Source organism: Miniopterus schreibersii, assembly GCF_964146895.1.
Source record: "Miniopterus schreibersii genome assembly, chromosome: 2".
NCBI lineage: Eukaryota > Metazoa > Chordata > Mammalia > Chiroptera > Miniopteridae > Miniopterus > Miniopterus schreibersii.
The window spans coordinates 138,533,469-138,547,102 of record NC_138102.1 but is presented as its reverse complement, the minus strand read 5'-3'; the positions used below and the strand labels follow the sequence as shown (position 1 = coordinate 138,547,102).

Here is a 13,634-nt window from a genome sequence, read left to right as displayed (position 1 = left end):
CCATTGCAAAATGAAAATTCAAAAATTCTTGTCCAAAAAGCAGCGGGAAATATAGTTACAGGTACTAAAATACAAAGCATTTTCCTTTAAAATATTTTATTACTTGTAAAATATATTAGGAGTGAAATACACATGAATAACCACATAAATTTACACATTATGAAACAAAACATTTAAATTAAAAAATAAATAAAGTTTTGTGATTTGCACAAGTGCACTTAAGAAGAATGTATATTCTGCTTCTGGTCAGTGGTGTGATCTATAAATGTCATTTTGGACAAGGTGATTGTTCATGTTATTTTAGTCTTCTATGTCCTTTCTAATTCTCTCTGTACATGTTCAATCAATTCTAGAGAAAAGAGTTTTAAAATCTTCTGCATAATTATGTATTTGTCTATTTTCCATCCTTCTACTTTTAACATATCTGTACATTTATATTTCAAAGGGATGCTTAGTACAGCACATAGTTCGGTCTTGTACTGCAACCAACATGCTAATCTCTGCATGCTTTGATTTAAATTTACCACCTTATTGCTTTTTTTCTATTTTTTTCCCATCAATTCACACTCACTCCAATGTCTAAAATGAAAAGACAAAATATGATGTGCTGCTGAGGATTTAGAGCAGCTGAAGTTCTCATACACTACTAGTGTGAGAGTTAATTAGTACCATGACTTTGGATATCTGTTTCAGGTCCTATTAACACTAACTATACACCTACAATCCAATTGTATCATTCCTAAATATTTAATAATAAAGCAAAATGAACATATATGTCTATCAACTGAAATGTGCAAAAATGTTCATAGCACATTTGTTTATAATATCCCCAGGCAAAGCACCCTAATTATCTGAAGTAGCAAAAAATTAATTTTTATATACTCATACAATGAGAATGATCAAACCATAACTACATGAAACAACATGTATAAGGCTTACAAATATAATTTTGGATGCAAGAAACCAGAAACTATATTATTTAATTTACATAAAGTTTGAGTAAAAAGTTTTAAAAAATTAATGAAACTAAGATCAGTATTATTTTTATCTTTGGACAAGTAAGTATTCTTGGATATGAGGGAGAGAATTCTATAGTAATAACCTATCTATTGTTCTGACTCTGGTTACATGGATGAGTTCACTCTGTGAAAATTTATTAAGGCATGCACTTATCTGTACACATAAGTGAATTAAAAGTACAATACAGCAAATAATATCTTTCTCTCTGGGATAATAAGCGCATGAAAAGATGCTGAATATCATTAATCATCATGGAAATGGAAATCAAAACCACAATGAGATATCACTTCACACCCACAAGACGGGAACAATCAAAGAGTCAGATAATAACAAGTGTTAACAAGGTTGTGGGGAACTAGGAACCTTCATAAACTGCTGATGGGAATGTATGAGGAATGTTTCAGGATAATCTCACTCATAATCAAACATACAAAAGTCCCAAGAAAATAAATCAAGTAATATATAAAAAGAACAATAAATCAAGATAAAGTTCTATTAATTCCTGGGAGACAAATCTGGTTTGAGATTTGAAAATCATTTAATGTAATTTACCACATTACAGAATATGAATAGCCATATGATTTTCTCAATAGGTTTTTAAAGTTTGATAAAATTTCATATCTATTCATGATAAAACACTTCTTTAAAAAATAAAAAACTCCTCTAATCTGATAAACTATATCCAAATATCCACAAATACCTAGCAAACATCATACTTAATGTTGAAATGTTGTTAGTTTAATTCTAAGATCAAGAATAAGATAAGGATATTTGATATCATCGCTACTATTCAAAATTGTATTGGAGGCCCTAGACAGAACAATAAACCAAGAGAAAGAAATAAAAGATATAAGAATTTAAAAGAAATGCATAAAACTAAGTTTACTAGAGATGAAGTTTTTTGTAGAAAATCCAAAATAAGCTAAAAAATTTTTGAGGATTTATTAGGCAACTTAAAGTTCATAGATACAAAGTAAATATACAAAAGTCAATTTTGTTTCTATATACTAGAAAAGAAAAATCAGAAGATGAGTACTTTAAATGATTTCCTTTATAGTAGCACCCAAAAACATGAATACTTATGAGTAAATCTAATGAGCCCAGCAGATGTGGCTCAGTGGTTGAGCATCATGCCATGAACCTGGAGCTCATGGTTTGATTCCTGGCCAGAGCACATGCCAGGGTTGTGGGCTCAATACCCTGTAAGGGGCCTACAAGAGGCAGCTGATGGATGATTCTCTCTCAGCATTGATGTTTCTATCTCTCTCCCTCTCCCTTCCTCTCTGAAATCAATAAAAGCATATTTTTTAAAAATAAGTAAATCTAATGAGTCATTTGTAATAATTCTAAACACAGAGACAGATATGTACACCAAAGCAAAATATGTAAAATACTGAAGGAAATGTAAAAATAAGTAAATGGGCATACCATGTTAATGGATTGGAAGATTCAATACTTGAAAAATGTAAGCTTCTCCAAAATTGACCCATTAATTTAAAGCAAACTTAATAAAAATTCTAGAAAAATATTTTTGTACAAATTGACAATCTGATTCCAAAACATATATGGAAATGCAGAGGACCAAGACTAGAAAAATTCTTCTAAATTAAATACAAAATTATATTGGCAGTAATATAGAAAAATAGACCAATAGGATAAAACACTAAGTGCAGAAACAGACCCATGTGAATGTGCCCCTACCTCCATTTCTCCAAGCCTATCTCTGTGTTTCTGCTTCCTTTGGTATCTACTTCCCTATCTCAGCAGCTATTTTCCCCATCCAGCAGAAGCTCCACTATTGCTGCTGTTGGAGGACCTGCCCTCCCTCTCAATAACTAACCCACATTTATAAAAGATCTGAAGGCATTTCCACAGTGAGTGTGATTGATGCGATACTATGAGTGTATGTGGGATTTTTAATATTTCTCTTGGATGGGGAGAGGAGCTATGAGCCAGCACAGGCAATTACATGCACATATTGATTCTCTAGCTCCAGTTCAGATTTCTCAGTTCCCAGGTAATGAACTTCATGAAAAGCTGGCAATGTTGAGCATTGTGAAAGGGTGGGCATCATCTCTGGACTTATGTAAAATGGTGGATACTGACCACAATACACCAGAACTTGTATTCTTTTTTTTTCTTCTTCAAAATATTACAGATGTCCCTTTTTCTCCCCATTGACCCATTCCACCCTGCCCCACCCTGCTCCCCAGTCCCTCACCACACCATTGTCTGTGTCCTTGGGTTATGCATATATGCATATAAGTTCTTTGGCTCATCTCTCCCACTCCACCCACCCACCCCCCTCCATCCCTCTGAGATTCGTCAGTCTGATCCATGCTTCCATGTCATTGAATCATCAGTTTACTAAGTTCTTTAGATTCCACATACAAGTGAAATCATATGATATTTGTCTTTCTCTGCCTGGCTTATTTTGCTTAGCATAATATTCTCCAGGTCCATCCATACTGTCCCAAATGGTATGAGATCCTTCTTCTTTACAGCTGCATAGTATTCTGTGGTATAAATGTCCCACAGATTTTTATCCACTCATCTATTGATGGGCACTTGGGCTGTTTCCAGATCTTAGCTATTGTAAACTGTGCTGCTATGAACACCGGGGTAAATACATTCTTTCTGATTAGTGTTTCAGGATTCTTAAGATAGAGTCCTAGAAGTGGGATCACTGGGTCAAAAGGCAGCTCCATTTTTAATTTTTTGAGGAACCTCCATACTGTTTTCCATAGTGGCTGCCCTAGTCTGCATTTCCACCACAGTGTACCAGGGTTCCCCTTTCTCCACACCCTCACCAGCACATGTCATTTGTTGATTTGTTGATGGTAGCCATTCTTACAGGTGTGAAGTGATACTTCATTGTGGTTTTAATTTGCATCTCTCTGACGATTAGCGACGTTGAGCATTTTTTCATATGTCTCTTGGCCATCTGTATGTCCTCTTTAGACAAGCGTCTATTCAGGTCCTTTGCCTAGTTTTTAGTTGGATTGTTTGTCTTCCTCTTCCTGAGTAGTATGAGTTCTTTGTACACTATGGAAACTAGCCCCTTATCAGATATATCCTTGGCAAATATGTTCTCCCAAACTTTGGGTTCCTTTGAATTTTGAGGCTGTTTTGCTGTGCAGAAGCTTTTTAGTTTGATGTAGCCCCATATGTTTATTTTTTCTTTTGTTTCTCTTGCCCTAGGAGATGTATCAGTGAAAATTCCATTATGTGGGATGTCTGTGACTCTACTGCCTATTTTCTTCCAGGATTTTTATGGTTTCGTGACTTACGTTTAAGCCTTTTATCCATTTTAAGTTTATTTTTGTGTATGGTGAAAGTTAGTGGTCTAGTTTCTTTTTTTTTTTTTTTTTTTGCATGTATCTTTCAAATTTTCCCAGAACCATTTATTGAAGAGACTGTCTTTACTCCATTGTATGCTCTTTGTCAAATATTGACTGACCATAATGGCATGGGTCTATTTCTGGGGTCTCTGTTCTGTTCCACTGACCTATATGTCTGGTGTGGTACCAATATCAGGCTATTTTGATTACAATGGCTTTGTAGTATAGTTTGATATACTACAAGTATATCAACGTGATCCCTCCCACTCTATTCTTCTTTCTCAAGATGACTGTGGGTATTTGGGTCTTTTTTGGTTCCACATAAATTTTTGGAATATTTGTTCTAGATCTGTGAAATATGCTGTTGATATTTTAATAGGAATTGCATTGAATTTATAAATTGCTTTGGGTAGTATGGACATTTTAATGATATTAAGTCTTCCAATCCATGAGCATGGTATAGCCTTCCACTTGTTTATATCTTTCTCTATTTCTTTTTTCAGTGACCTGTAGTTTTCCGAGTATAGATCTTTTACATCCTTGGTTAAGTTTATTCCTAGGTGTCTTATTTTTTAGTTGCAGTGGTAAATGGTAGTGTCTTTTTTAGTTTCTCTTTCTGAAAGTTCATTGTTGGTGTATAAGAATGCCACTGATTTCCGGATGTTGATTTTGTATCCAGCTACCTTGCCTAATTCATTTATCAAATCTAGTAGTACTTTGATGGAGTCTTTAGGGTTTTCTAGGTACAATATCATGTCATCTGCAAATAATGACAGATTTACTTCCTCCTTTCCAATTTGGATGCCTTTTATGTTTTCTTCCTGTCTGGTGGCTGTAGCAAGGATTTCCAAAACTATACTGAAAAAGAGTGGTGAAAGTGGACATCCCTGTCTTGTTCCTGTTATTAAGGGAAATGTTTATGGTTTTCACCATTGAGTATGATGTTGGCTGTAGGTCTGTCATACATGGCCTTTATTATGTTGAGGTATGATTCCTCTATTCCCACTTTGCCAAGAGTTTTTATCAGAAATGGGTGCTGGATTTTGTCTAATGCTTTTTCTGCATTTATTGATATGATCATATGATTTGTGTCCTTCGTTTTGTTTATGTGATGTGTCACATTTATTGATTTGCGAATATTATACCAGATTAGCATCCCCAGAATAAATCCCACCTGGTCGTCGTTTATGATCTTTTTAATGTATTGCTGGATCTGGTTTGCTAGTATTTTGTTGAGAATTTTAGCATCTATGTTTATCAGGGATATTGGCCTGTAATTTTCTTTCTTTGTAGTGTCTTTATCTGGTTTTGGGATTAGGATGATGCTGTCCTTATAAAAAGAGTTTGGGAGTTTTCCCTCCTCTTGAATTTTCTGGAATAGTTTGAGTAGAATTGGTGTTAATTCTTCTTTGAATGTTTGGTAAAACTCACCTGTAAATCCATCTGATCCCAGACTTTTGTTTGCTGGGAGTTTTATGATTACTGCTTCAATTTCATTAGTTGTTATTGGCCTATTCAGGATTTCTGCTTCTTCCTGATTCAGCTTTGGAAGATTGTGTGCATCTAGGTATTTGTCCATTTCACCCAGGTTGTCTGATTTGTTGGCATATAGTTACTCAGAGTATTTTCTTAGGATCCTTTGTATTTCTGTTGGGTTGGTTGTTATAACACCTGTTTCATTTCTGATTTTATTTGGGTCCTATCTCTTTGTTTCTTGGTGAGTCTGGCTAAAGGTGCATCAATCTTTTTTATCTTTTCAAAGAACTAGATCTTGGTTTCATTGATTTTTTTGTATTTTTTTTAATCTCTATGTCATTAATTTCTGCTCTGATCTATATTATTTGTTTCCTTCTACTTCCTCAGGGCTTTTCTTGCTGCTCTCCTTCTAGTTCTTTTAGTCGTTGTGTTAGATGGTTTAGTAGAGCTTTTTTTTGTTTCTTGAGATAGGCCTGTCATGCTATGAACTTTCCTCTCAGGACTGCTTTCACTGTGTCCCATAGATTTTGAGTTGTTGTCTGTTCATTTTCGTTCTTTTCCAATAAGTGTTTGATTTCTTCTTTGATCTCATTGGTAACCCATTCCTTGTTTAATAACATGCTATTTAGCCTCCATGTGTTTGAATATTTTTGAGTTTTGTTATGAAGGTTGATTTCTAGTGTCATGGCATTGCGATCTGAGAAGATGCTTGATATGATTTCAATCGTCCTGAATTTGTAGAGACTTGCCTTGTGCCCTAACATGTGGTCTATTTCTGAGAATGTTCAATGTGCACTTGAGAAGAATGTGTATTCTTCTGATTTGGGATGAAATGTTCTGTAAATGTCAATTAAATCCACTAGATCTAGTGTGTCATTTAAGGTCTCTCTTTCCCTATTGACTTTTTGTCTTGATGATCTGTCCAATGTTGACAGTGGGGTGTTAAAGTCCCCCACTATGATTGTGTTGCTGTCAATCTCCCCCTTAAAGTCCACCAAGAAATTTTTTATACATTTAGGTGCTCCTATATTGGATGCATATATATTTTTAAGGGTTATATCCTCCTGTTCACAATCCATTTAGTATTATGTAGTGACCTTCTTTGTCTCTTGTTATGATCTTTATTTTGAAGTCCATTTTGTCAGAAATAAGTATTGCTACTCCAGCTTTTTTTTGTTTCCATTTACATGGAATATTTTATTCCATCCTTTCACTTTTAGCCTGTGTGAATCTTTTGCTCTCAGGTGGGTCTCTTAGACAGAAGATCCTGTATTGTTGATCAACAGAATGACACCTTTGGGTTTAGCAAGGTCCCTGCATGTGTAAGTGTGAATAGCAGTGATTAATGAATATATGAATACTAATCAGTTCTACTTTAATAGGACCCTGAATGAACTATATGATCAGTAGGAAAAAATAAATAAACACTGACTCTCTTAATCATTGAAATAAAACAGTTAAAGTACTAACAATTAGATATCTGGGGAGGATTGACTTGAGTAGATCATGTGAACATTGTCCTATAATAGAAATCATTAGATGACCTTGGCATTCAGACAATATAAAGAGAACATAAGATTGTTGTTTGATCATCTTTTTGTTCTTTTTATTTTTTCCTTTTCTTTTTTTACTGCAACTGATGCTATTATGGTTGCAGTTCTTTTCTCTGTGGACACTACCCCATGGGAGCTGATTAAATATTCCCCCCCCCCCTTTTTTTTTTTTTTTGGCCAAAGTTAATTTTACTGTAGATTCTCTAGTGATTTGAATAGTCACCAAGGACATTTTTGTTTGTTCACTCAATTGTTCCCTGTGCATTTAAGCAGATAATAACAATAAAGCATATGCCATTTCTATTAATGAAAATTTATATAGCAACCCATTTCTTTGCACAGAGAAACTGGGCCATCTTCACTTCCACAGCCAAGGAAAATTGCCAGCATTTACTTGTCATTGTTTTCCATTCTTTCAGCCACAGAATTCAGGGGAACATCATTTAATAGTTTAATGTGAGATAGAAATTCTCATCAGATTACATTTTAGGCTTGGTAATAACAAGAGCAAAGGGCGCTATTCTCTCTGGTTTCATATTACTTTGAATTTATAGGCACTCTTACCTGGAAAAGCATGTGAGGCTTAAAAGTATGTCAAAGTTAACACAAAATTATAGTCACTAGCACCCAGTGTTTCATAGACCCAAGAAGAAACTTTAGGTTAAATCTCCCAGAAAGTGATGGAGAACCACCAGAAAGTAAGTATGAATTGTTTGTCATTTATGTGTCTAATGGTCTGGGAACTGTATCATGAAAGTTATGCAAAAGCAGTTTTCAGGTAAAGGTAATGAGTTTAGATCTTTCTGCTACAAAATCTGAGTCCAAGAAGTACCTCATGTTCAAAGAAGATTTGAAATCTGTGAGCTGTCACTTTGGTCTATATAACACGGTAATGAATCTGAACTTGATTCCTGAGCAGTGCTCTTGGAAGGGATCAGGATTAAGGATACAGCTAACTATGTACACAGCTGGAGAGTGCAGTCACTGCCATGGTATAATGGGGGGGGGGGGGGCAAAATGAATATCAAAAATATTTCTTTCTTTTCATAGACTCAGAAAATGAGGGTTAGAAATAACTTAAAAGGAACACACACCCATTTTAAAAACCCTGCAAAATGATTATTTAACTTATCCTTGAACATTTCCAGTCATTCCTTAGGCTGCCACAGTCCCCAAAGAATCTATAATAATTAAAGGCATGTTAGTTAGGTTTGATTAAATTCTAGAATTTGGGTCCTCTGTTAATTTTTACTGACACAGTCAGTCAAATAACTCACATAAAATGTGAAATAAGTACATGTTTTTTATTCATTTAGAATATTATAAGTTTAGGAAAATATAGAAGATGATTTTGTACTGAAATGACCATTTGGAATAAAGTGGTGTACCTCACTTGTAAGAAAAATACCTGCCCTAGGTGGTTTTTCTCAGTGGTTAGAGCATGGGCCCTCAGACTGAAGAGTCCAGTGTTAGATTTCAGCCAAGGGCACATACTTCAGTTGCAGACTCAGTCCTTTGCCCCTGTCTGGGTGCATGCAGGAGGCAACCAATCTATGTGTCTCTCTCACATCAATGTTTCTCTCCCCCCCCCCCACTCTCTCTGAAAAGCAATTGAAAAAATATCCTCTGGTAAAGATTTTTTTTTTAATTATTTAAAGAAAAATACCGATGAAACTATCAAGATTATCTTGTTAGTAAAATAATGTATTAAAAATAATACCCAAAATAATAATGCTTAAATCCTCAAGGCTTTGGGAAACAGAGATTCTCAATTACAAATGGTGGGGGTACACACTAGAACATATTTTCTAAAGGATTAGTTTGGCAATAAGTGCGGAAACCCTTTATTCAATATTTCTTTATTGACCAGTTCTTTAATGTGAGATTAATCTGTTGAGGACAAAAAGATTTATATACAAAACTGCACACTAAAATATTACTATATAACAAATAGAAGCACCTTAATGTCCAATATTAGAACTATTAATTTTATAATTTTCTTCCTTACATGATGAGAAAGTAAAATTGTGTTTTTGAAGAATATTTAACAACAGGATGAAAATACATCATAAGTGTTTTAAAATACTTGAATGGTTAAAGTGAAGTGAAAAAAACATCAAATGTCATTGATAATATATAAATTTTATAAAATATAAATAACTGCATTGCATAATGATATATGTACAAACAGATCATAAATAAATATAAGATATTAATAATGATGGACTATGTGTGATGTGATTATAGAAGGTTTTCCTTTCTTATACTTTTCCGCTGATTCTAGAAGAATGTAATAAATGATTACTCATTTTATTATGGAGAATTAAATAAATATTGTTAATTTTAAAGATAAAAATAATAAATAGCAACTTTCCATAATTTAAAATTATCCTTGGTAGAAGGAAATGAATTAGTCATGGCCTAAAACTCCAGAATTAAATATAAATTCTTTGTACTAATGATTTTTCCTTTAAAGTAATTATTCAAACAGTGGTATGAAATTATTTACAGATATCATTCCAGTCATTTACTCTGAACTGAGGACACAAGATTATATATATTTATAGTATGGAACGGTGTACCACCCAGCGATACTAATAGGGATCAGTTATTGGCCAGCATGAAGATGTAAGATCATGCAGTAAAAGTTGCTGAAAGGGAGAACATTAAAGGCATTAAGTGGGAAGATGTGTGGCTTTCAGGAAAACCTCACATCTTAGCCTAGAAGAGATAGCTCTGTGGCTCTGCATGAGCACACGTTATTTCAAGGTTGCTGACACTCAAGCGAACGCTCTATCCCTTAAGTCTTGATCATAAGCCTTTTCCTATAAAGGTGTCTGTAAACCCCATCACACTGTGGCAACTCTCCTCAATAGAAAAGAAAGGATGCTTTTCCTAAGCACAAAGGAAAATAATGCTTAACGTAATTTGTGAGGAATACCTTAAAGCATCACATAAAAACCATTCATGTTTCAAAATAATTGGTGTCTCATGGGCAGATTTTATTCTAGTCATTTATTAAAGAAACCCAGATACCCAAGAGAAACTGTTTGCAACTAGAAAACATTTGAAAAACTAACATTTTAATTTGCCAGTGATTATTAGAATTGACTAAGTGTGAACAATTGTCCCAAATCCTAAAATTACAGCTTTCCTGGAAACGCTTAAGTTTTAGATTCAGTTCCCTGAGTCAAATTATTAGAAGTGTCATCACTGGGAAAGGTGAGTCAAATTCTTAGAAGTGTCATCACTGGGAAAGGTGAGTGATAGGTAGGAAATATGAGAAACAAAAAAGTACTCAATGGCTTCCTGGAAAGTGGTAAAATGATGATTTCTTTGGCATGCTCCTCAAAAGAAGCAACTCAGGAAGGCAGTCTTGTAGGGAAACTCATGAGGATAGATTGTGATTTTTTAGCTTTTAAGAATATTATACCAAACAGCTAAGTTGTATTTATTCTCCATGTCATATTTAATTCTTGTTAAATATTAATACTTGATTATAACTGTTCTTTGGAGGAATAAGCACAGAGTCTGAGTCTATCCTTGGACCAGGATGCTGAAAAGCAACAGGGTGTCCTAAAGCAATGATAGGGACACCAATGACTAAAGTGAGTCTTCATAGAAAGGAATCATGGCAGAGGAGTCAGCACTTTTCCTAAGTGGTCTTCTTCCCCTACCAATCTTGGAGGATGTAGATTTTATGTTATTAAGGGAGTTGGCAAGTAGCCTCAGAAGACATTTGGGAATTCTTTGAAATATCTATGCATAAACTACAGAACCTCAACAAGGGTGATGGAAGCCTGAGGACAGGATCCTGTTCTCTGGGGAAGACCATCAGAACATCCCATTTGTCAGTATTCCAAGAGACTTGGGGTGGGTGACACATTAAACAACAGATGGATGTTGAAACAGGAATTCAGGAAAGAAAACAATACAGAGGTTGTTCAAATTGATACATGGGAGGGACAAAGGCTCCAATATTTCAGCTTATTATCATAAAAGGGGAGCAAAGAAGAAATTCTGGAGGAGTATGGGGCTCAGGCAACTCTGTGATACTGCTCCCAGGTTACCCAAACAGTAAAGGCTTCTCTAGGATGTTGAGGAAGTTGAGGGATTATTTGAAGAAAACAGTGTTGCAAAGCATGAAAAAATAGTATTATATTACCATAGAGTATGACAATGATTTGCTGATATGCTGTCTTGACAGATGGGGAAATAAATTTTTATACAGATTTCCTTGCATCTATCAACATTTATGGATCTCCTACTTTACACTGAGAACTGGGGATACCATGATAGTGGTTGTAACCTCAGGGGACTGTGAGGTTCTCGTACTTTCTATCTACTTTAAAATCAGTCCTGTAACTGAAGTGGAAATTAAACTTCAAATGGATAATTTCCATAAGCCACATTCTGAAGACCAAGGTAAAGCAGAGTCCAGGGAAATGAATCACGATGTAATCACTGATTATTAATGATCAAGTAAAAGTTTAAAAATGTGCTTCTACTGGCTTGCTTGGCTACTTTTCTTTATATAGCATTTTGAAATATCATTTTTATATTTTACTCCTCAGATTCAAAGTTTATGATTTACCAATACAGACTCATTATATATCCGAAGACAGTGATGAAAAATCATTCTGCAATAACAACATTCATCCTGCTAGGATTAACAGATGACCCACGACTACAGGTTTTTCTTTTAGTATTTCTGTTTCTCACTTATGTTTTCACTCTTGTTGGAAATCTAATTATTATCCTCCTCACTCTGGTGGACTCTCACCTTAAAACACCCATGTACTTTTTCCTTCGGAATTTCTCCACCTTAGAAATAATATTTACAACTGTCTATGTTCCTCGATACCTGTACAGCATGACAACTGGAGACAAACGTGTTACCTATAATGCTTGCGTCATCCAATTATTTTTTATCATCCTCGTCGGGGCAACAGAATTCTTTCTTCTAACTGCCATGTCCTATGACCGCTGCGTGGCCATCTGCAAGCCCCTGCACTACACCATCATCATGAATGAAAGGGTATGCACCATTCTTGTCTTTTGCTGTTGGCTGATTGGGTTAATTGTTATAATTCCAACACTTAGCCTGGGAGTTCAGTAGATTTCTGCAACTCCAATCTCATTGACCATTTTGGCTGTGATGCATCTCCTCTTCTGAAGATTGTATGCTCAGACACTCAATTTGTAGAGCAACTTATTTTGATCATGGCTGTGCTGACCCTCATATTTACACTAGTCTGTGTAACTGTGTCCTATACATATATCATGAAGACAATTTTAAGGCTCCCTTCAATTCAGCAAAGAAAAAAGGCTTTCTCCACCTGTTCTTCCCATATGATCGTAGTTTCCATCACCTACGGAAGTTGCATCTTCATCTATATCAAACCAGCAAAGGAAGGAGTGGCCATTAATAAGGCAGTGTCATTGCTCAACACCTCAGTTATCCCTTTGATGAACCCTTTCATTTATACTCTGCGAAATAAGCAAGTCAAACAAGCCTTCACCAACTCCACAAAAAAGATGGCACTTTTTATTCAAAGAATTATGTAACTAAAAAAAATTTTTAATTAAAGTATATGCATATAACTATTTCATTTTACTAAGTGTTCTAATTCAAATCTACAATACAGGACTGAAGTTACCGTCTAACCACTAAAGTTTCTTTTTTATTACTCTTAGAACCACAGAGTGAAGTAAGCACTATGGCCTTAATTCAAAAAATCCTTTCATAAGTGACCATAAATATAGATTTCCAGAAAGTTAAAACAATACCTCAACATCTTGTCTAAAACACAAAAAAAGGCAGTAACAAAAATTTGAGTTGTATTTTTGTCCATTCATTTCTTTAAACTAATAGGGTTTTTTTTTTTCTTTTTTCTATGTTTTTATTGATTTCAAAGAGAGGAAGGGAGAGGGAGAGAGTGAGATAGAAATATCAATGATGAGTCACTGATCTGCTGCCTCCTGCAGGTCCCCTCCTGGGGATCGAGAACAACCTGGGCATGTGCCCTGATGGGGAATTGAACTGTGACCTCAGGTTCACGGGTTGACTCTCAACCACTAAGCCATACCAGCTGAGCCTAATAGTATTTTAAGGGCAAAAAATTATTTACCTCAGGATTCCTTCCTGGTCTAGCATCTACTGTCTCAAGAAGAATGGGTAGGTGTAATTTGGTTCTCATTTTTTGGTAATGCAAACCAACCCTGCTATAGACTAAGGTGAAAC

General features: G+C 35.0%; 1 protein-coding gene across 1 annotated transcript; it reads left to right on the top strand.

Annotated features, from left to right (window-relative positions):
• Positions 1–12,017: 12,017 nt before the first annotated feature.
• LOC308552537 (olfactory receptor 6C2-like) lies at positions 12,018–12,958 on the top strand (the record flags this gene model as incomplete). Its single annotated transcript, XM_081127771.1, is given in 2 exon segments — positions 12,018–12,504; positions 12,507–12,958. Coding segments are annotated over 2 exon segments (939 nt in total).
• Between the last annotated feature and the right edge of the window lie 676 nt (positions 12,959–13,634).